The sequence below is a fragment of the Octopus bimaculoides genome, chromosome 6, assembly GCF_046866305.1.
Source record: "Octopus bimaculoides isolate indiv1 chromosome 6, ASM4686630v1, whole genome shotgun sequence".
Classification (NCBI taxonomy): domain Eukaryota; kingdom Metazoa; phylum Mollusca; class Cephalopoda; order Octopoda; family Octopodidae; genus Octopus; species Octopus bimaculoides.
In genome coordinates, this window is record NC_142933.1 from 18,292,003 (window position 1) to 18,317,162 (window position 25,160).

Consider the following 25,160-nt stretch of genomic DNA (forward strand, 5'->3'; position numbering starts at 1 on the left):
AGGTTGTAGCGGAATAAACTTCTTAACCAAATGACGATGGCCCAGTAAAACAGCATTAAAATAGCCTATCTTGTTTGTTGGCACTCCGTCGCTTACGACGTCGAGGGTTCCAGTTGATCCGATCAACGGAACAGCCTGCTCGTGAAATTAACGTGCAAATGGCTGAGCACTCCACAGACACGTGTACCCTTAACGTAGTTCTCGGGGATATTCAGCGTGACACAGTATGACAAGGCTGACCCTTTGAATTACAGGCACAACAGAAATAGGAAGAAAGAATGAGAGAAAGTTGTGGTGAAAGAGTACAACAGGGTTCGCCACCACCCCCTGCTGGAGCCTCGTGGAACATTAGGTGTTTTCGCTCAATAAACACTCACAACGCCCGGTCTGGGAATCGAAACTGCGATCCTACGACCGCGAGTCCGCTGCTCTAACCACTGGGCCATTTCAGTACAGGAATTTCAACCATGTTTCGTGGTCTGCTATCACAACGGCTCCTTTATAGGATCCAGTTAGCTCAAGACATCATCAGGAGGAACCACGTCCGGTTTCGGCCCCTACTCCTCTACCGTTTTGACGTGGTGGGGCCCCCACCTTTCGGAGGCCTCTTCGATGCTGCATCAACGAGTGTCAGCGTCCGACTGACTATCTTGTCAAATTCCCCTTTTTATACCGGCTGCTAGGCTCCAGCAAGTTGTCACGTGACACTGTCTAAACTTTAACTGATAATGGAGGGTGCGTAATCTTAGCCCAAGCATGCTCTAACCGAGACCGTCACCTGTCAATCAGCGAAGCCACTTCTGTGTCAGCCTGTCTCACGTAATGATGTTATTTTTTTGCCGGCATGTTATGACTTTCAAGCCATATTTTGTCTTCCCGCTTCAGCCATATATAGAAGCTGGCTTTTTCGACCGCCTCCTGTACCCTCCTTATCAGTTTTCTCAGTTCTGAGCTTGAAAACGCAAAATTTCTTTTGAATAGCGTTGTCGTTTTTCTTTCAATGAAGCCTGTAGCCCCCACTGCCAGATGGTAATACTCGACAGTCCATCCCTGTTCTCTGCACTCTTCGATTAGTTTTTCGTATCTCTTCTTCCGTTTCTCTGCATTGTCGATGTTCTCTTCCCATGGTACTGTCAGTTCTAGCAAAATTCCTATTCTCCGTTCTGTGTCCCAGATGATTTAGTCTGGTCTTTTGGTCGTTTTTATAAGTGGAAAAAAAAACTAGACTTCCCAAATCCGTGGCCAGCTCCCAGTATCCCTTCCATCTTTCGTCTATCTCGTATATTTTATTTGGAGGCCTGATCTTATGTCATTTCCCTCCTTCTGGAAGTATATTTTCCTGCGTTTTTCCACTTTGGGGTACTCTCCCCTATTGTATCCCTCGATCTTCTCCTTGAGTGCTGCGCTTATGACGCCGAGGACTTGATTATAGCACCGTGTATACCTTTCTAGTGCTAATCTGCAGCTTGACAGGACATGTCTCACCGTCGCTTTCTCTCCGCATCCACATTCATCGGTTGTTTTTATGTTCCATCGGACTATATTAGATAATGTAGATCTAGATTGGCCTTAAAAACTTAAATTTAAATTAAATTATACAGGTATGACCACGGTTTTAGCGCATCTCACAATGAATTGGTTCGATCAGAATTGACCTGGGGTTAAATAACACACGCATATGTATTCAAGGGAGATAACTACTAATTTTTCAATTAAGATCGAAAATGGCTGAACCCGTCTACAGCGTGTTTGTTGGGGCAGAGATTGGTTTATTAAAGGGTAAGCAGTTTTATTTATGATATAACTACAGTTTGGTGTTCCCATCCGAATTTATTTAATAATACCTTTGTAGCTTACTTCGTTCTTAATTTAATAATTGATATGAAAGAAGTGTTATTTGTCAACATCCTGACAATAAATATTTTATTACAACTCGTAGTTTTTTAATTCATAAAATACCCGTCGTTATTTATTAACTCTCTGGCAATGAGTATATTCTTACAACTCGTGTAGTTTTATTTTAATTCATAAAGTAATATAAAACTCTCAACTAAACTCTTGTCCCTTTATTTTTCCACTTTCATTTAAATTCTTGAATTGGTTTCATTAATTGTTAATTATCAACGTATTCACTTATTGCGTTTTTTTTTTTTTAGAGGGGTAAATGAATAGAGGGAATGGCATCTTGTAATGTTCTTTGATTCTATGAACATTGCACTCCTTAATTAAGTGAAGATTACTAAGTTCTAAAACTCGTAAATATCAAAACACGTTGGATATCTCTAAAACCTTTCGGACCGCGTGTTCGAGATTACACCACGTTTTGTACCATTCTTGTTCTATAAAAATTTATTTCTAGATTTTACAAATTGTGAATTGCGCGGATTAGCAAACATCGTCTTGTTCCTCTAGTCAGAAGCGTGACAAAGCGACATTGCTTCCACTAATTCAAAAATACATCAAACTTGGCTCAGTTATCTACAGTGATTCTTGGGCGGCTTACAAAGATAAACATTGGGAAACCACAAATTTTGTGGTACTACTAAAGCAGCGCGGACCCGAACGCGCAGTCGCGCGTCCGCGCTAGCTAGTCTTGAGTGGTCGATCCTAACCCTAACCCTGTCCCTAACCCGCGTGTGCAAATGAATACGTGTTTAGGGTTAGGGTTAGGATCGACCACTCACGACTAGCTTGCGCGTTCGGGTCCGCGCTGCTTTAGTAGTACCAATTTTGTTGACACCACACACACACACAAAACCTCGAACGTTTCTGGCGAGATTTAAAAGAATGGGTGAAAAGGCCGGGTATTCGTTCAAACTACAGCAGTACCTGGGCAGGTATTTATCTCTGTTGCACCAATTTTTTTATTGAGGCAGCAAAATTATATACACCCCTCCCAGATCGCCAGTAAAAGATCGATTCCAGCATAAATCCGTAGACAGAAGATATACAGGACTGCCCTAGGTTCCGCCCCACCCCCACTGTTTTCCACGGTCAAAATGCATTTCCCACACTTTATGAGGTTAGTTAAGACAATTGCAACGAAAAAAAAAACCCCCAGGAGATGGGATCAGAAGGATGAATTTCCCAGGTTCCATCCCACCACCTCCGTTTTCTGCAAGAAAATGCCTTTCTGACAGTTTAACGTGGTCAACTAAGATAATTGCACCCCAAAAAGAAAAAAAAAGCGGGAAAAAAATTTAATACTGGAATTGAGTCTGGTGTGAAACAATAAATTTACCAAATTTTTTTAGACAGGTGTAAATTTTGATCAGCCAACTTTAGGAATAGCTATCACTACCTCTTAAAGAAGGAAAAAGCAAGGAGTTAGGTTGTTGTTACACTCTGTATTTTTTGCTCCCTATTTCCATGCCCTTTTCTGGTAAGCATTTACTATTACACCTGTGTCATGAGATGGGTGTAATAGTAAAAAATTGCCAACAAAAATCTCTAGTATTTGAATGGTACATTACATTTTATCAGCAATGGGATATAAGGCGTCGACAGTATTTGAACTCGGGGTGTAGATATCTAGTGTTTAAATATGTTAGCTTGGTGGTACTGGGGTGCTGGTTGACAAAAAAAAAATCATTTCAAACGAAGGGAAATGGTCAAAGCAGCTTTTTACTCACTCTGAGGACTCAGAAGATAGAAAAGGCATCTAGTTAAATCACAATGACACTGTAGTCAGTTGGTTTTTGTATTGTGATAGAAATTGTTTTAGCTTTTCATTACCATATTTCTATTGCAATAAACTACCTTTGTTTCATTTAATTAATAACAACTTAGTTGTTACAGAGATGTAATTACATAGCAAGTGACTTGATCTGAGATTGTGTGCTGAAACAAGAACAATTGCAACATGGAAGGTGTTTATTAGCCATTTAAAAACACACAAAAACTGTTAGATTCACTTCAACATTTAAATTTAATTTGTCAAAATATTTTTGTTACTTTGAAACTGTGACCTGTTCACTGACAAAATTCTGTGCTGCATCTGAAGTGAATCTTAGTTGTGTTTTAACTGGTATTTGGGACATAAATTTTGTTGGAGGGCTTTAATTTAGATCACTTTAAAAGAGGATCATAGAACCAACAGTCTCAGACAATTGGAGATGGGCTATCAAATACTCCCAATATTCTATGACTAGATAAATGGTCAAGAAAATATCCACCCTTTCATCATGGAGGAAGTTGCTGGAGATTATATGCAAAAATAGTCAAGTATTGAGAGAATTTGTCCTAAGTTGTCCTAGGCTTTGATGAAAGAAAGCTGTGGTTTTTATTAGAAGACTTTTTGAGTGAAGGTTTTTGACATGTTATTTTGTAAAATACAACAGTTGACCTCAAATCTTGTGAATTTCTGGTCAAGTCAAAGCACCGTTATGTGTTTGTTTCTTCAATGTTTCCAAGCTTCACTAAAATGTTTTTGTACAAACATGGACATTTTCTTTCTTTTTGTCATTTATATTTGCTGATTTTTCATTTTGTTAATTTTCAGGTGCAAACTGCGAAGACCGGGCATGGGGAAACTTAAATGAGCTTCATGAGGTGAAGAGGGAGAATGAAATAACTTGCATGTGTTGGCTTAATCGTAAACAGACTAAAGTAAGTGTTACTTTTTAACATTTATTAATATGCATGTGTGTATTATTCAAGTATTCAAAATTACTGTAAACATTAAATTATTATTTTCCTTATTATTGACCCCAAAAGGATGAAAAGCAAAGTCAATTCCACTGATGTCGGCTTTGCCTTTCATCCTTTCAGGGTCAATAAATTCAGTACCAGTGAGACACTGGGGTCAGTGTAATCAACTAGTCCCCTCTCCCAAAATTTCAGGCCTTGTGCCTTTAGTAGAAAGATTTATTATTATTATTATTGACTATTCAAATATTAACTCATTTCTGTTGATATACACTGCTTTTGTCTCACTTAATTTTGAAAATATTGAAGAATTTTTTTAAAAAATAGCTTTGTCATTATTAAGTTGATGTTAGGAACAAAATGACATGAAATTTTGATGGACGGTTTTAATTTCAGTTACTTTGAAACTCATCATCATTTCTTTTTTTTTTTACCTTTATTTTTACCACACTGGCATCGATTGAATTGGTTTTCTGAGGCAATATTTGATCGCCTGATGCTCTTCCTATCAATAACCTTTCAGTTGCCTCTTGCAACATGCAGACACCAATATATATATGAGTTACAATTTTGAAACCTTTGAGGTGTCCTTTTCTGAATTTTTTTTTTTTTTTTTTTTTTCCTGCTGTATACCAAAAGGTGAAATTCATTATCATTTAGTATCCATTTACCGTGCTGGCATGGGTTGGATGGTTTGACTGGATCTAACAAGCCAAATTGACTCTGTTGAGCTTCAATGTTTGCTTTGGCATGGTTTTTATGGCTGGATGTAGAGTGTACTAAATGCTTTTTTACATGGTACCAACACTATTAAGTAAGTGACTCATAAAGCTAGACACCTCAACTGAGTGGGTGTCTAGTATTGAGAGAGGTGTATGGTAGATGGACAGGAACAGATGGTTTATTATGCAGGAGACACATGACTACTCCAGCAGGAAAGGGTGAAAAGACAGAGATTAGGTGTCAGGGCACACCCTCAAAGTTCAAGAAGGTGGAGGAAGAGAGAATAGGGACAGAGAACCGAGGATGGTTAGACAAGACGGTTCATGAGGGTGTGAATGATGAGTGACAGATGATAAGAAATGAAGATAGAGGTGAAAGTAGTGAATGGGGGAGGCATGGCCAATGGTGAACCTGTTTGAGGGAGGGTGCAAAGTAAATAGAAGTGGATTGAGGAGCAGGAGGTGACAGATGATGATGCCTAAAAGTGTGGGAGAGCAACAGTGTAATAAAACCATTGACAAATGAAAAAAAAGGAGATGATGTAAAGTGTTGGAAGTAGAGAGAAGATGCACATTCACAAGACAGGTCAAAGACACATAGATGGGAATATAGTGTGTGACAAAAAGGGTGGGAGGTGGAATTGAATAACTTATATATTCTCTAAGTAATTGTATATTTCTACATTCTAACTTTTCGTTTTCAACAATGCACAATCTCAAATATTTACTGACTGATTTTTTCACCATCACTTGAAAGTAATTCATCACTGAAGAGGTCATAATATAAACAAACATGTCCAGAGTTGTCTCCCATATTTACCAGCACAATGAAAATAAAACTGATCATTGACCAATATTACATTTTTCTTTAGCACATTTCTTTTTAGTTGTTTTTTTTTTTAATGCTCTCTGAAATAAATATTGTAACACTCACTTAACTATTAAATAGTTTCTTTGGTATTTACTGTGAAATCACTGGTAATGCTTCAATTTATCCCTCTTCCTAGTTCTATTATGGACAAGAGAGCCGCATTGTAACAACTTTTGATGTAGAAGCTGGTAAAATAACTCGGCAAGTCAAAATGAATATTGGAGAGGGAAGATTTAAAAGTATATATCCATACCAAAAGTAAGTAAAAAATAATAATGCAAGTAACTTTTATGGTATATTTGGTTCACCATTGTTGTCATTCATGGCATTTGATTTTCTTTCTTTTTTTTTTACTCTCTTTATATAAAAGGGAGAGATCAATAGACTTATAACTATTTGATTTGTTCTCCCAATAACTCTTTCAGTATTGATACTTTATGCACAGTGAGAAAAAGGTGATAAAATGCTGTAGTAAGACCCTGACTGTTGTGGACTATTGCTGCTATAAAAGGCTTTTTTTTTTTTTCATGCATAGGCTAACCAACCTAATTTTGTATTATGTTATCTGTTCACTGGCAGCTAATGTTATCAAGTTTGTTTCCAGGTGTTCTTTCATGAACTCTTTGAGTACAGAAACCAGGATGTGTTAATCTTTTTGACTTTGTCATGCATTGGAGGCCAAATTAAAATGACTGATACACTTTGCTTAGAAAGTTTTTAAAAAATAACACTTCCACAGGGAAAAAGTTCGAAAAATATAGAAAACTATTGCTTATTTTGTTTTATTAACCCTTTAGCATTCATATTACTCTATTAAATGTAACGCACATATTTACATTTTGAAGTTTTCCTGCATTATCATGTAGTCTTGAAATTTTGATTGTGTGGTTGTATTATTTTAGACTAACATTGTAGGGTAGGTGTGAGAGGTTGGATCTGCCCAGTTTAAGTGTATAAGTGATACTATTTTGGCCAGATATGGCCAGTTTAAATGCTAAAGGGTTAATCATTCTATGTATGATTACTTTGAATTACAAAATTATCAATGTTCTTTAAGACAATCAAGCATTTAGTATGAAATGTTTTAAAGCTTAAAGTTATATTTCAAAATGTTTTTGGATACAACCAACATAGACTTCAATGCATTTTTTTTAATAATCAATCTGTCATTGTGTGGCATTTTTTCTCCTTTTGTTTTTTACTTCCCAGTATCAAACTATTTACGTCAACACAGTTATTTTGCTTATAAATTTTTGATTTCTATCTTCTTTCTTTGTAGAAAAATTATCACAGCGGTAAGCAGTGGTGATATTAACTTATGGACCAAAAAAGGGAAAAATCTGGTGAGTACAAAAAGTCTTAATTTATTTAGGTAATAGGCTAATATTTTCATCGAATAACTGGGTTATTTGTTAGTTTTTTTTCTCTCTCTCTCTCTTTGGATTTAAAGGCAAATTCTCTGTATTAATTTTTTTAAACAGTTAAAAATATCTGGAGGCATTGACTTAAATTGTGTGCAACAGGATCCAGTACAAACGCATTTAATTGCCAGTGGAGGCAAAGAGAACCCTTTGAAATTATGGGACATCAATTCTCCTACAAGTCCTATCTTTGTATCAAAAAATGTAAGTAGCTACTTCATCATTTTTATTATTATTATTATTATTATCGCGGTAGGCTGGTAGAAATGTTAGCATGCCAGACAAAATACTGTTACATTCTTAGTTCAAATTCTACCAAGGTCGACTTTGCCTTTCATCCCTTCAGGGTCGATTAAATAAGTACCAGTTATGCGCTGTGGTTGATGTAATCTACTTAATCCCTTACCCTAAATTTGAGGCCTTGTGCTGTCAGAAGGGATTATTATTATTGTTATTTATTATAAAGGCGATGAGCTGGACAAAACATAGCACACTGGGCGAAATGCTTAGCAGTTTTTCATCTGTCTTTACATTCTGAGTTCAAATTTCGCCGAGGGCGACTTTGCCTTTCATCCTTTCGGGGTAAATAAATTAAGTACCAATTGCATACTGGAGTCGATCTAATCAACTGCCCACTTCCCACCAAATTTCAGGCCTTGTACCTATAGTAGACAGGATTATTATTATTATTATTATTATTATTAAGGCGGTGAGCTGACAGAATTATTAGCATGCCAGGTAAAATGCTTAGGGGCATTTTGTCTGTCACTGCATTCTGAGTTCAAATTCCGCTGAGGTCATTTTGACCTTTCATCTTTTTGGGGCTGATAAATTAAGTACCAGTGAAGTACTGGGGTCTATGTAATCAACTAACCCCTCCCCCAAAATTTCAGACCTTGTGCCTATAGTAGAAAGGTTTATTATTATTACACTCTCTGAGTGGTTGGCGTTAGGAAGGGCATCCAGCTGTAGAAACTCTGCCAAATCAGACTGGAGCCTGGTGTTGCCATCCGGTTTCACCAGTCCTCAGTCAAATCGTCCAACCCATGCTAGCATGGAAAGCGGACGTTAAACGATGATGATGATGATGATTATTATTAAGGCAGCAAGCTGGTGAAGTTATTAGTACACCAGGCAAAATGCTTAAAGGCATTTTGTCTGTCTTTATATGTGAATTCATATATAAAGACAGACTGGCTTCATTTCTTTCAAGCCTACACATGCCTCAGCAATCACAGCTCATGTTTCACTGCCATGTAGCATGGCTGTTCGTGCACATTCATCATACAGTCTACCATTCACTCTGAGCGAGTGGCCCTTTGTTACCAGCAGAGATAGGAGCTCTCTGAACTGTGCCCAGGCTATTCTTATTATAGCAGCTATGCTCTCAGAGCATCCATCCCCGCTACTGACTTGGTCACCTAGGTAGTGAAAACAACTCCTAGCTATGAGAAAGGTGAGTTGTTTTGACTCTTATTTCTAGCAATGCTGGTGCTGACTAGTGCTCTTAGTCACTTCAGTGATGTATATATTTCTGCCTTTCGGTGGTAAAATTATGACTAAGCCACCCTTGTTATCTATATATATATATATATATATATATATATATAGACAAGGAGATATCATCATCATCCATTCAACATCTACTTTTCTGGGCTCACATGGTTTGGGCAGAATTTGTTTTTAGGCAGATTTCCTCAATGCCATAGCAACCACCCTCACACCATCCCACCCAGTTTTGGGTGTCCTCCCTTCTGAAGCCAACCCTCCCAGTCTCTTCCACCTGTCCCCCTCCACATCTTCCTCAGTCTATCTCGATTTCGCTGTCCATTTACCTCAAACTCTCGTACCCTCTTCAGAACATGCTCCTCATCCTTCCTCAACACATGCCCATACCACCACACTGCATTCACCCTTGCCAGCCATTCCACTGATTCCTCCAGCACCAGCACATTCCCATCAAATCCTCCGTCCTCCTCTTATCAAACAGCCTCACACCACACATTTCTCTCACCATTGCTCCGTCAGTCCTTCTCAAAATTGCCATCTCTTTTTCTCTCTCAAACACTGTCTCACTCCCATACAGAATTGCAGCTCTCACACTACTCCTATAGATCTTTCCTTTTGTCTTCAATGAGTGAATTGTGTTTGTGGTTAAGGGTCAAACATCTTAACCATGCATGCACTCATTACACTTTTTGTGTCCATGTGTATGTTCCTTAATGATTTTGTATTGTTTTTTCTCCATTCTAAAGGTGTCCGAAGACTGGTTACGTTTGCGGGTCCCCATTATGATATCTACAATTAACTTCATTCCACAGTCTAGCAAAATCGTTACTGGTACTGAGTTATGTCAGGTATGTGTAAAATCATTTTTTTTTTTTTTTTCTCCCCTTTATTTCAAAGGTTTTGATTTAAATGTTGTCTTCATGTTAAACTTGAATGACAACAAGTTTGGTTTTAATTAAATTGTCCTTTCTAATACCAATCCCACCCCAAGAACTTATTGACACAGAGGCAAACTAAGGCGAACAGAATTACGTACCTTGCCTTAAGAAAGGCCTCTTACACACACACACACACACACACACACGTGTCAGATACTGATTCTACTTGTCCTCACTAACTCACTATTAAACATCAAGCTTTGTGCTTGATATATCCCCAGAGCCCACACCATTGCACTACCATTACTTTTGCACACTCATTGTAGTGCACCGAAGCACTATACACAATAATTTCATTATTATTATGCATTTATTAGTTTTGACTGCGGACATGGTTGTGTGGTTAAGAAGCCAGCTTCCCAAGCATGTAGTGTTGGGTTCAGTATCAGTGCCACTGAGTGGTACCTTGGGCAAGTGCTTTCTGTTATAGCATTAAGCCAACCAAAGCCTTGTGAATGGATTTGGTAGACATAAATTTATAGAAGCCCTTTGTGTGTATGTGTGTGCACTGTTGTCTAACCATCATATGATGGTTTTAAACAAGCATCACCATATGTGTGAGGTTATTCATTTCCAGTCTTCTGTGAACACACACATATATAAAAATACTGCAGATTTCTTTTACTTTCCATCACAAGGCTTTGATTAGCTCTCAACTCAGAGCTATAGTTGGAGATACTTGTGCAAATTGCTGCAGGGTCCAAACTATGTGGTCCACACTTGCCTGGACATCTACAAGATGGTGGACAACAGATTGGATAGAAGAAAAAAAAATGTATTATGAGTCTGTCTAAGGATTACATTAAAAATACAAGAACCTGTGGAATAGTCAACCACCTAAGCTAAGTGGGTCATTTTGTTGTTCAGACAACTAGAATACTGGTTATCAAAACTGATAGAGAACCCATTTTCTTTACTATATATATATAGACATACATCACAGAGCATGATTCCTAACATCAGGTTGTTATATGTTAACTTCATAGATACGACTGTATGATCCAAGTGCACATAAAAGAAAACCTGTCCTTGATGTCCAATGTGGTGATTCTCCAATAACAGCTCTGGCGGTCAATCCTTCTGGCAAGTAAGTCATTCAACTCTCTTGAGAAATGTGTGTTATTTATTCCTTTTGTTTTTGTCACATTTGTGGTGTGGAGGCGCAATGGCCCAGTGATTAGGGCAGCGGACTCGCGGTTTCGATTCCCAGACCAGGCGTTGTGAGTGTTTATTGAGCGAAAGCACCTAAAGCTCCACAAGGCTCCAGCAGGGGGTGGTGGCGAACCCTGCTGTACTCTTTCACCACAACTTTCTCTCACTCTTACTTCCTGTTTCTGTTGTACCTGTATTTCAAAGGGTCAGCCTTGTCACACTGTGTCACGCTAAATATTCCCGAGAACTACATTAAGGGTACACGTGTCTGTGGAGTGCTCAGCCACTTGCACATTAATTTCACGAGCAGGCTGTTCCGTTGATTGTATCAACTGGAACCCTCGTCGCCATAAGCGACTGAGTGCCAACAACAAAATATTGTTTACTATTAACGTTGTCATTGCTCTGTACACCTATTTTCTGCTGCAGTTTTGTGTGTCTGCTTGTATTTGCTCTTTTGTACATTGTTGCTAACTCTATTATACAAACGCGTTGCTATTTTTGTTTTGTATATCTGTTCTTATTTCTGTTCTGTTTTTTTCCGCACATGATACAAGCATGGCTGTGTGGCACCTTGGGCAAGTGGTTTTTATTACGACCCTTGGCCAACCATTAGCTTGTGAGTGAATTTGATATGTGGAAACCGGAAGCTCGTTCTGTGTAATGTGTGTTAGAGTTTTCTTGTCTTGACACCATGTGATAGTTGTAAATGAGTGTCACCGTTATACAAGCGGTGTTCTTCATTTCCAATTTTCTGTGGAAATCATGTCTGACTTTGGGGATATATTACATTGCTTGGAAGCAGGTGAAGACTAGCGACAGGAAGGGCATCCAGTCATAGCAAATATGCATCATAGAATCCCGTCACCCATACCAGTATGAAAAAGTGGACATTAAAATGGTGGTGGCGGTGGCTACTATTCTTGTTTTTGGTTTGTTGGTGGGGATGGGGGTTGTCGTTTATTGCCCAATTACTACTACTGTTTTTCATTTCAATATCTCTTTTACTCTTTTACTTGTTTCAGTCATTTGACTGCAGCCATGCTGGAGCACCGCCTTTAGTCGAATCAAATCGACCCCAGGACTTATTCTTTGTAAGCCTAGTACTTATTCTATCGGTCTCTTTTGCCGAACCGCTAAGTTACGGGGATCTAAACACACCAGCATCGGTTGTCAAGCGATGCTGGGGGGACAAACACAGACACACATACATATATATATATATATATATATATATATATATATATACACACACATGTATATGACGGGCTTCTTTCAGTTTCCGTCTACCAAATCCACTCACAAGGCTTTGGTCGGCCCGAGGCTATAGTAGAAGACACTTGCCCAAGGTGCCACGCAGTGGGACTGAACCCGAGACCATGTGGCTGGTAAGCAAGCTACTTACCACACAGCCACTCAAAATAATTTTATAAAGTTTCATCTCTTTTGGGGTATTTTACCTCTATTTTTCTGGGGGTTTTTTTTTTTTGTTTCTTTGTTTCGGAGGCAAACAGTGAACTAAAATATAAATGTCAAATGACTATCACTTAGAAACTCTTAAATGTATTTATTTAGCCTAGATTGTTCAGATCAAGCAGGTTTTTCCGGTTGTAACCATTCCATCATCGTTTTTCTCCAACCCCACACTACCTTCTGTCTAGAACTACATTGTTTGCACCATTTTTTTTTTAAGATGGCAGGGTGTGGTTTGAGGTACATTCAGCTGCTCAATTCCATGTTATTTCTTTCTTTCTGACATTTTCCCCTATTTGTCTTTTGATAAATTGTTTAGCATGTAACATTTATAAGTCTTGTGTATATCACTGAGTGTGTATGTGTGTATTTTTTTCCAGCCAAATTATAGTTGGTTCTTCAAAAGGTGATATGGTCAGCATGGATATTCGTAAAGGTAAAATATTAAGTTTCTTTTCTTGTTTGCATGAATATTGAAAAGAACTATTTTTACACATTTTTTTTTTTAACCGGAATCAAAGCCAATACAGATCAATATCTATTATATTGATCTTAATCAAACATCATCAATACCACCCTGAGATATGATTTGTATGTCAAGGTTCTAGTGAGTCTACATGTCTCTGTTGTGCTCTATACTCCTCTCAAAAAAAACAGTTTTTGACATAAATTACACCTCAGTCATCATTATCCTCATCTTTTAATCTCCACCTTCCATGTTGGTGTGGGTTGGATGGTTTGAAAGGAAATGATGGATCTATGGAATGTCTTTTGCATTGAGGTCTACTTTGGCATGCTTTCTACAGCAGAAGGACCTTTCTAATGCCAACCACTTTACTGAGAGTTGTTTTCATGGCGCCAGCATTAGTGAGGTTGCCTTGCAGCTTGCAAGGCAAAGATCCCTTTCAACTAGAGGCAGGGGCACTTTATGTTATGAGATAAGAGTTTTAAGTATGAAACAAGGGATCAAATGGAGCAGGGTTTTTTTTTGAAGTGGAGCTAATTTTTAGGTTTTTGATATACTGATAATTTTTTTTTAGTGGTACCTAAAGTAATAGTTTAAATTTTTTTAACCTACTGAATCACAATTCCAATGTTGACAGTGGTGGTGGCAGCAACATCCAGGGTTTAAAGGGTTAAGTTTGTCTGATTGGTAGAATTAGTAGAGCAACAAGTACTTTATATTCTGATTTGAAGCACCACTTGAATCAACTTTACCTTTTCTCCTTCTGGGACTGGTAACATAAGTGGCAGGCACGGTCTAAGGCATAAACATACAGAAGATGGAGGTTCTGAAGAAGAAGGTATCTGGGCTGTGAAACAGTGGAAGAGACAGCTGCACCAATGGTTGAAACCTATGGTATAGACCCAGATCGGCTCTGATCTTGTAGTCCTATTGCACACATCTAATGAGGACCTATGACCCTCTCTCAGCTAAGAGGTCTTTCTCTTGAGAACTCATAGGTGCTGGTGCCTCATAAAAGTGCCCATGCCTATGTCACATAAAAACGCCCATACTAGTTCCACATAAAAGCTTCCAGTACAGTGGTTTGTGTTAGGAAGGGCATCCAGCCATAGAAACCATGGCAAAACAGAATATGGATCCTGGGCAGCTGCCCAGCTCCTGTAAAACCGTCCAACCCATGCCAGCATGGAAAGTGGACATTAAATGATGATTTGTAGCATTTAAAAAACATTTCCTGTCAAAAATGTGCAAGATCATCATCATCATCATCATCGTCGTTTAACGTCTGCTTTCCATGCTAGCATGGGTTGGACGATTTGACTGAGGACTGGTGAAACCGGATGGCAACACCAGGCTCCAATCTAATTTGGCAGAGTTTCTACAGCTGGATGCCCTTCCTAACGCCAACCACTCAGAGAGTGTAGTGGGTGCTTTTACGTGTCACCCGCACGAAAACGGCCACGCTCGAAATGGTGTCTTTTATGTGCCACCCGCACAAGCCAGTCCAGGGGCACTGGCAACGATCTCACTCGAAAATCCTACGGGAGCCAGTCAGGCGGTACTGGCAACGGCCATGCTCAAAATGGTGCATCTCATGTGCCACCCGCACAAGAGCCAGTCCAGGGGCACTGGCAACGATCTTACTTGGCTTGCCGGGTCTTCTCACGCACAGCACATTTCCAAAGGTCTTAGAAAATTTAATACTCAAAATAAAATAGAAATTGAATTAAAGCCAACATAACTGTTTATTGAACAAAAGCGTTGATTTTCTAAATATTCCAGGAAAAATAACTGGTAAATTCAAAGGTTTTAGTGGTGGAATTCGTGGTATCCAATGTCATCCGACTCTACCATATGTTGCTACCTGTGGGCTTGATCGTCACCTCCGTGTTCATCATTTGGTGTCAAGAGAAATGCTCTATAGTGTGAGTATCTTTTTACCTGTCGTTGCTTGTTACTTGCAAAAAAAAAATGTCTTTGTCTGATCTGAGTAATGTTGCTGATGATGATGATGGTGCTTAGCACCATACAGACTGATTATAAATAGATCTATGATCAAACACATTTCAGCTGTGATCATCCCATTCTTTTGCCTTTCATCCTTTTGGGTTCAATAAGATAGGTACCCCTCCCCCAAATTTCAGGCCTTGTGCCTTTAGTAGAAAGGATTATTATTATTAAGACAGCGAGCTGGCAAAATCAGCACGCTTGGCAAAATGTTTAGCAGCATTTTGTCTAACTTTACATTTGGTGTTCAAATTCCACCAAGGTTGACTTTACCTTTTATCCTTTCAGGGTCGATAAATTAAGTATCAGTGAAACACCGGGGTTGATGTAATCGACTAGTCCTTTCCCCCAAAATTTCAGGCCGAAAAGATTATTTTTTAAATTTTTTTATTATTATTATTATTATTATTATTATTACTATTACTACTACTACTACTACTACAGTGAGCTGGCAGAATTGTTAGCATCCTGGGCAGAATGCTTAGCAGGATTCTGTCCATCCTTACGTTCTAAGTTCAAATTCTGCTGTTACTGACTTTGCCTTTCATCCTTTTGGGGGTCAATAAAATAAGTACCAGTAAAGTACTGGGGTGATGTAATCGACTTATCCCCTCCACCAAAATTTCAGGCCTTTTGCCTATAGTAGAAAGGATTAGTATTATTATTATTATTATTATTATTATTATTATTATTATTTAGCTGTTATTCTTGAAATGTCTTTTAGTCTCAGTAATTTGATTATTCCTTAATGTTCTTTACTTCATTCTAGTTTTATTTGAAGTCGCGTTTAAACTGCTTGTTGTTTGCCAAAAACTGGCCATCAGCTGAGGAAAGCGCCAACAGCTGTCCTAATAATGAAAACTCAACAGTTGACCAAAACGGAGGTGATGATGGTCCTGATGACTTGTGGGACAAAATGCCAGTCTTACAAACTGAAAACACAACAGAAACTCCGAGTGGAAATGCTAATAAGAAGCGAAAGTCAAATAATAAATCTAAGTCTTCAAAGAAAAACAAAACTTCAGAATAAGAATATTGATGTTTGAGGAGAGTAATAAAGAGATTTAATTTTTTTTATTTGTGCTTATTGTATTTGTGATTGAGATGAACATATTTTATTTTATAACAGTTATGTATAGGCATGGCTCTGTGAGTAAGGAGTTCACTTCAGAACTACATGGTTAAGAGTTCATTTTCACTGTGTGGATATTATCGGCTAATGTTCTATTCTATAGGCATAGGTTAGTCAATACTTTGTAATCCTGAAAGATTGGGTTTCCCTCCAGAAACAGTTCCCTAACCATAGGACGAATTTGAACTGATAAAATGCTTAAATAGTCTTGACTATTAACTCTGCCATGAAGGGAAACCATTGGGCTGGCGGATTTCCAAGATATAGCCCCCCCCCCCCCAGATCATCACAGATCTTCCTCCATGTTTAACATTTGGAAGGGGGCAGTCTGGTTCAAATGCTTCATTTGGCTGTCTCCACACGTATACTCAGCCGGTGGTTGGAAATAAGGTAACCCACCTTGGGCCTCAGTGATAGCTTCTAGGCGACTTTGGAGCCAGCCACATACCTTCATCACTACTTCCTGTTTTAGGTCCCTAAAGGCCCTGATAATCCTGGCCCTCAGCTCATCCTTCATGTTGCAGCTGCATCTGTTGGACTCTAATTCCACTGTGCCTTTCACTAAGAAGTTGAGGGGTTGCAGTCAAGTGATTTGGGAGGCCAAATGTCAGGTGCAATGTGATTGAAGAAATTCTCCAACAGCCAGGCCTGGGTCTTTTGGCTGGTGTGGCAGAGCTCAGTCTTTCCACATATGCAGCTATGCAATCAATCTAGGGCTCCACCACCTTGCAGCCAGTATCTAGCCTGAGGCTCTTGGAGAAGTTGTGTGCCATGACCTCATTATCACTGCTGACAACACCAAAGACCATGATTATTGCTGGAAATTTCATCTGCATCACACCAGGCATCTCCTTGAGTGAGATTTAGCCACTTGTTCTGGGTGTTGATCTAGTCGTAGCAGAAATTCTTCTCGTCAGAGCCAGTATATCTGGCTTCAATCGGTGTTTCAACTTGTTGATCAGCTTCTTGGTATGTATATATGGGTGCCTGTGATTGTGTGTCCATTCACTGTAGACAACAGCTTTGCAATCATTACAGGCTGTGTCATTTGCTTGCAGTCACTGCACAAGCATATCTGGACATGTTGCATGCTCTTTGTAAACAAAAAGAATCATTCAAAATGGTGTCATATGTTTCCAGTTCACTGCATAACTATGTCTGGGATGTTAGTTTTCCAATAGACTTGTGAAATATGACCTTGCTTGGAAGCAGATGAGGATTAGCAACAGGAAGGGCATCCAACCATAGAAAACATGACTCAACAGAATGGAAAAGTAGATGTTAAAATGATGATGATGATGATACATATACACACATGCATATGTCATCGACATATAATGTCCATTTTCCATGTTTGCATGAATTGAATTGATTGAGCTGCCAGACTGCATTGAGCATCATTGTCTGACATGGTTCTGTGCCTGGATGCTCTTCCTGATGTCAATCACATTACTGTGTGTACTGGGTTCTTTTTTTTTTTTCATGCCACCAGCACTTATGAGGTCACCAATCGACTTGCAAGACAACAGAAGGAAAAGACCACCTTGACTTTGTGTGTATGGAGGGGTGGGGGGGGGGGGCTAAAGTATGATGAAGGGACAAGCACAGGTATATTGTTATAGAGGAGATACATGACCACCCCAAGTTATATACGGGTAAGTGGGAGTTGCTGGAAAGAGATGGTGGTAACAAGGTACCAGAGCATGTCAAGATACAAGAAGGTGAATATAAGAGGGAACATGGACAGTGGATCTGGAGGGAAAAAAGTAGGTGTGTGTGTTTGTATGTACATATAATATAAAAAATCATGATGATATATACAACAGGTTTCTTTCTATCAAATCAAGTCACAAGGTTTTGGTCAGCTCATATCTCACATGGAGGACACCAAAGATGCTGTGGAGTGGCGCTGAATTAAAAACTTACTTCAAAATTTTCTTTTTAAGTATTTTTACCTTTCCATTAGTTGTATTTGAAGTGGCAATTACTTTACCATTTAGTTACTATATTTCTGTTGAAACACACACTTTTATTTAAATTAATTTTTAAAAGAATGAAGAACGCATTAAAATAATTTTGTCATTATTAAACTGGGGTTTGGAACATAAATCATGAAAAAATGATAGAGTTTTGTTTAAATCACTTTAAAAGTGGAAGGTTGTTTCGTAGAACTAGGTATAGTGACAAATAGATTTATTGTTTGGGTACAAAGCAGTTAGATAAGCTACCTCTTATATTTCTTTTTAAGCCAAGCCTAAATTCATTTAATTATTTTTTACGATTACTAAGTCTACTCTTAATATTTCCCAATCTCGTGATCAATGACCTTATTCTATTGAAAGGTCAGTCAAAGTATAATGTGTACGATCTATAGATTTAACTATTAAAATTTTTTAAATACTTATCTTATAAATGCAGAAAATAGCTTAAAATTTATACATATTACAACTAGTGTTGCTAGCTTTTATATCAACCTTGTGCTCATGTACAGGTATACGAGATTTGCATAGGTGCAGACATGGCAGTATAGTGATAAGTTTGCTTCCCAGCCACATGGTTTCTGGTTCAATCTCATTGTGTGGCACCTACAGCAAGTATCTTCTAGTATAGCCTCAGGCTTGTTAGTGGATATGTTGGTGCAAACTGAAAGAAGCCCATTATATGTATATTTATAAAATGTCTGTGTTTATATAGATAGATATATATATATATATAATGTGTGTGTATATATATATATATATATATAAAATGAGTTTATAAAATCATGTATGTATGTGTGTGTATTGTCACCTTGTTTTGACATCACATGATAGTTGCAAATGAATATCAGTAATACAGGTAGTGTTATTGATTTCTAAAACATGTCTGATCATGGGGAAATAAATATTACTTAACAGTCACAGAAGTCTGGTGCAGGCTTCAGCCTGGCCGGCTCTTGTGGTACCGTCCCATCCATGTTAGCATGGAACACGGACATTAAATGATGATGATGTTAGTAACAGGAAGGGCATTTGGCCATAGAAAATCTGCCTCAATAAACTTCATCCAACTCATGAAAGCATGGAAAATTGGACATTAATATGATGAGAATTTATCGATCTATATAAATAGTTAGATCCGACAGACTTTCTGTTCACCAAATTTCACCCACAAAGCATTGGTCAAACTAAGATGATAGCTGAAGATAATTACTCCAGGTGTCTTATAATGAGATTAGATATGAAACCTCAAGGCTGTCATACAAGCACTCAGTCATCATCATCGTTTAAATTCTGCCTTCCGTGCTGGCATGGGTGGGACAATTAGACAGGAGCCTGCACCAGGCTTCTGTGACTGTTTTGGCAGGATTTTTACAGCTGGATGCCTTTCCTAATACCAACCACTCAGCAGAGTGGACTAAGTGCTTTTATTCATGACACAAGCCCAGCCGAGGTCAGTTTTAGCAAGGTTTTAAGCATTTTACTCAGCTTGCCAACTTATTTTTAGTATAATAATAGATTCAAAATTTGGCACAATGCCAGCAATTTTTGAGAAGAGGCAAATTGATTACATTGACCCCAGTGCTCAGCTGGTACTAATTTTATTGACACTGAAAGGATGAAAGGCAAAGTCAACTCAGAATGGACTACACTCTTGGAGTGGTTGACGTTAGGAAGGGCATCCAACAGTAGAAACCTTGCCAAATCAGATTGGAGCCTGGTGCAGCCTCCCAGTCCTCAGTCAAGCCGTCCAACCCTTGCCAGCATGGAAAGAGAACGTTAAACGATGATAATGATGATGTTGATGAATGTAAAGTTGGAAGAAATGCTGCTTAGCATTTTGTCTGGCATAGTATTGATGTTTTCAGTGTAAAAATGGTAACTGTTATACAACTGTTGCATTCAAGCAAAAGTAAAATAGTTTATCATAGCTGATACTACTTGATCATTTTATCTTTCAAGATTATAAAAAATAAATAACAGCTACTACTTGTCACTATAAAATATAACTCTAGGTCAAAGTGCAACTTGTTTTCCAATCTGCATAATTTTAAACAATTGTAATCTATTCTATATATATATATATATATGCATGAATATTCACTCATTCATGCATGCACAGTTTTGCTAGCATAGTCGAATTTACTACTAGAATATCATACCGAAGAAGGAAATTGAGTATTATCGCTCATAATCCAGAAACGCGTCTATGATTAACTTCGAATGGTTAGTTTTCATTGTTTTTGCCTTTGTGAGTTACAAGTAATGCTATCTGTTGGAGTCTCAGCCTTTTTAGCTGCTATTTCTGAACTTCGGTATGTGGTGAAGCAAATGTTTGCTGATCCCTTAATTATGTATATATATATATATATATATTTATATAGTTTCAGCTTAGAGTTGCGGCCATGCTGATGCACCGCCGTGATATATATATATATATATATATATATATATATATATATATGTATATATGTGTGTGTGTAGGGAGAGAGAGAGAGAGAGAGAGATAGCTGTATTAAACAATGATTAATACTATTTCCATTTAGCCAGTAAAAACAGAAAACAACTCTGGACAATGTTTTGTTATATCCCAGGAGGGTAATTATGTCAATAATAAATACATGCATTGATTCTCTTTCACTTCTTTATTTTAGCCAGATTAATTATTTAAACCAATTAACTAATCAATTGTTTGATTAACTGTTCAGTCAACTATTCAATCAGATTTGTCAAAGTTCTTTTGTCATCATTCACAACCTCATCAATGATATGTCCTCTGTACTGCAGGCCTACCTAGTGAAATAGAGCCAGTGCATGTGTTTATTATTGGCCTAATGACCCTCCCAAGATACAGCAAAATTGGTTCTAACATGCAATTTTACATCAAGAAGTTCTGTATACCAAATAAAAAAACAAAACTCTAGGCATTTTCAACTAATTCTGACATCTTACTGTATTTGTTGAGGGGAGAACAGAAATGTTTAGAAATTAAATGGTTCAAAGTTTGGCTTCAAAAACAATAGGTAAATTAGTGTTAACATACTAAATGCATGGAGTGTATAGGCTCAGGAATGGCTCTGTGGTTAAAAAGTTTGCTTCCTAACCATGTGGTATTAGAAATACTGTATTTCTATTATAACCCTAGTCTGATCAAAGCCTTGGATTTAACAGACAGTAACTGAAAGAAGCATATATATAACATCATCATCATCATCGTTTAAATTCTGCCTTCCGTGCTGGCATGGGTGGGACAATTAGACAGGAGCCGGCCAGGCAGAAGCCTGCACCAGACTTCTGTGACTGTTTTGGCAGGATTTTTACAGCTGGATGCCTTTCCTAATACCAACCACTCAGCAGAGTGGACTTAGTGGTTTTTTTTTTCGTGACACAAGCCCAGGCGAGGTCAGTTTTAGTAAGGTTTTAACAGTTGGATGCCCTTCCAAATGCCAACCACTTTATAGTGTGGACTGGACGCTTTTTAAGTGGCACCTGCACTGACAGGGTCACCAAGTAACCTGCAAGCGAAAACTCCTTTGAGAGGGGAGGGAGCAGTAAAGGAGATGATATTGTGTGTGTGTGAGAGAGAGAAAGGAGAGGGGTTTATGGATAACAATAGAGACAGTAAAAGTAGTAGACATCAATGAAGTTACATGAAGAGACAATAATGATGGCAGAAGGGAAGTGACAGTACTGAATATGAGCAAACTAGATGCCATTTCTTATTACAATAGTGTTGAGGTGGAAGAGAAGTAACAATTATGACGTTAGAGAGAATACAGGATGATGGGAAGGTTTTTGAATAGAGACCGATCCTTATACAGGTGATGTATTACTATGAATAGGATAGAGGATGAGTAACAGTAAGGGGGTATTTCGGGGGGAGACGAGCAGAAGTTTTGCCCGGGGGGGGGGGGGGCTTTTCTATAGTATCATTCCTAATTTATAATTTGGTGACGTGCATGAATAAAATCTGAGGATCTCGTTCCAACACAAGAAATTAGATTTCAAACGTCAATCGAAACATCATTTATATATCTTTTTTAATATATTTAGATCCTAAAAGAGTAAGATTTACTCAAACTGGGGCGGGAGATGTGCTATGTTACGATTTGGGAGCTTTTCAAACTCAGATCCACGATTTGTCTGATATTCAAAGTTAACGATCCATGAATCGTGGCACAAATTGTTGTTGCTTAGCCCATTGGTTAAGGAGAACGACCACGATATGTCCTAGCATTCTCACAGACACAAAGTATGTAGGACTACATCATTCAGTACGTGTCTTCTTTCTTAAAACAGTACAGTATAATTTGAATAAGATTTTGGTTGTTATTTCAAACAGATTCAACGACTACGCAGTTCATTCATAAGTGCATACGTTAATACATCAACCCTGATTAAATAGCTCTACGATCGGTAATACTTGAGCTATGACCATTCCATCTTTTTCGTCAGACACAGCATATCTAGGACCATATTATCCCCAATTTATCCTTCCATTTTTAAACGGTTTGATGAAATAGAGAGATTTGGTTGCTATTTCTAGCTGGCTGAAAGACTATATAGAGGATCCGTTGACTCCTGCTGATGAAGAAAAAAATGACAACTGTTCGTTGAACAAGTGTCACATGTTGGTAGCTGGAAGGTCAAGGAAAATATAAAAGATGCAAGGACACACAGAGAATTGTTAAATCACAGGTGAGACATAAGAAAATAGAGTTGAGAAAAATCACAATACGATAAATTGCAAACCCATCCGACCCATTGCAAGAAAACTAATTGTTAAAACGATGAGCCAGCGATGGAGGCCCTTATGCAGTTGTTCCACCTGCAAGAAATAGCAGTCAAATCTTCTTTAAATTACTTATTGTACCATTAAAAAAAGGACACATTATAGTTCTCAATACCCTATGTCTGAAAACAAAAAAAATAGATAGGGCTGGATGCTTTTGTAGACAAGGGTTGACTTAAAGGACAAACGGCAGGCCCATTCAATCTAGTTAGAAATTTTAAAATGTTGATACGCATACACAAGCAGTCTTTTATCAGCTCCGTCCCGGGTTTTCGTTTTGTAATATTTTCTTCTGATTCATTTCTTATGTTCTAATTCATATTGTTCAGCCCCAAGTGATTCTAACTGATCAAAGTATCCCACCCATGATCATCTCGTATATTTTTTTCCAGGTAGTGTGCACCGACGACCAAATTATCCAATTCGTATCTTTTCCTTTAAAGGACAGTAAGGATGCTGTACGAGGTAGATTTGGCTGCTATTTCTAGCTAGGCGAACGAATATCGACAGTCCTTGTTGGTTTGCCGAAATCAATTTCGCTTTACCTTCCGGTTAATCCTGATCTATCAGATATGTAAACAAAGGATTTTCGTTCCAGCTGCGAAAATTCTGTCTTTAAATGCGATGTAATGTATCAAATATGTCCTTCCCTTTTGGGGAGCAATTGGCTGTTATTCAAGGAAGATTTGGCTGCTATTTCAAGCAGGTTGAACAGCCTGATCCAACGAGGGAGCCTCAACGCAAAAACATTCCCACAAATTATTTTCTGAAAGGATATTTTAGTAAATGTAATCCTGTATAATCATAAAAAAGAAGGGATGGTCACGGCTGGTGTGCTACATGACTATAGGGCTGCCCGAGCAGGGCTGGACAACTACATAAAGTCTCCCTTTTCTGGTTCGCGCGCTACGTCTTATGACGCCTTCGCTTCCATTTCTATTCGTTTGTCTTTTATTTCATTACTACTTCACATCCAGTTATATTGGGTCAGCTTGTTGACTGAGGCTTCTACATTATTCATATTTACACTAACTTTCCTTTTTTTTTCACCTTGTCATTCAATCCTTTCACACACACACACACACAGAGCAACACTAATGCGTGTGCCCCACCCCTCTCTCTCTCTCTCTTGTCCATGAACTTCTTCAAAATTCAAACCTTACTCGGACGTTTCCGCTTCCAGTCTGCCTACTCTTAAACCATATCCATAAAACGATCCAGTTCACTTACCTACTACCATCTTTGCCCCACTTCTTTCCGTCTCTCTGTAAATCTAAAAACCACAATTCTTAAATCTGGTGAAAATTAACATTATTCAATAAACAGTATTATATATACAAGACTATTTTTCTTTTCATACGAGGTAAGAAATCCGTGAAGGTGTACTAGAAAAGGCGATAGGGGAAGCTACAGAAAAAAAAAAAAATGAAGAAATACTAATCTAAACTTTCTTCTCTTATCTGCGTCCTCTTATCTCAAATTCTTTCTTTTATACACTCAATCAGTCTTTTTATATCTCTCTTTTTCATTTGTTTTACTTCCCTGTACAGTCCATTACCTTTTTATTTTTTTTTTGTCATTTATGTCCATATCTTTCAAGTCTTGATCTCGTTTCAGTTTGTTTTATCAGTTTACATCTCGTTTTCGCTCAGTCATTCATATATATATAATAATAATAATAATAATAATAATAATAATAATAATAATAATAATAATATTAGGGACAAAATCCAAAATTACAGGTAAAAACTCAATTAAAATCAATTTATAAAAAATCAAAATTAAATCGAGCTTTATAGATAAAATATATATAAAATATATAGTTTTAGGGAAAATAACCAAGTATTATATTATCTTTATCTTATGATATTTACTTTGTTTTATATTATACTCATTTATTGTGGTTTTAATTGTTAATTTTTCTATATGTGATAGTGGATTTTCATCGATGAGTTCTTGAAACTTGGTTATTTTCCCTAAAACTATATTATATATATATATATATATATATATATATATATATATATTACCTGTTTTCATTGTTTATATTT

The 25,160-nt window shown here is 37.7% G+C and overlaps 2 protein-coding genes across 4 annotated transcripts in view; one reads left to right on the forward strand and one right to left on the reverse strand.

The window, feature by feature from the left end:
• LOC106878918 (small ribosomal subunit protein mS22) overlaps nt 1–25,160 on the reverse strand; it is a 42,887-nt gene that overhangs the window by 16,949 nt on the left and 778 nt on the right. The window contains exons 1-2 of one of the 2 annotated variants that reach the window (XM_014928271.3): nt 25,140–25,160; nt 24,340–24,382 (exon numbers count right to left, since the gene is read on the reverse strand). The exon at nt 25,140–25,160 is cut by the window's right edge and continues 58 nt beyond it. In XM_014928271.3, the coding sequence (XP_014783757.1) occupies nt 24,340–24,349 (10 nt within the window). In that variant the 5' untranslated portion in view covers nt 24,350–24,382; nt 25,140–25,160. The remainder of the gene's footprint in view (nt 1–24,339; nt 24,383–25,139) is intronic. The other variant, XM_089353518.1, reaches the window with a different exon arrangement.
• LOC106878917 (WD repeat-containing protein 74) lies at nt 674–16,283 on the forward strand. 2 transcript variants are annotated; one of them, XM_014928268.3, is made up of 11 exons: nt 692–819; nt 1,602–1,779; nt 4,502–4,608; nt 6,377–6,498; nt 7,520–7,583; nt 7,722–7,865; nt 9,917–10,018; nt 11,095–11,195; nt 13,114–13,169; nt 14,982–15,124; nt 15,976–16,283. In XM_014928268.3, exons 2-11 carry the CDS (start codon nt 1,725–1,727, stop codon nt 16,234–16,236), a joined length of 1,155 nt encoding a protein of 384 aa, XP_014783754.1. In that variant the 5' UTR covers nt 692–819; nt 1,602–1,724; the 3' UTR covers nt 16,237–16,283. The 2 variants fall into 2 exon arrangements, with proteins under 2 accessions (XP_014783755.1, XP_014783754.1); XM_014928269.3 differs by lacking the exon at nt 1,602–1,779 and having other exon boundaries at nt 674–819.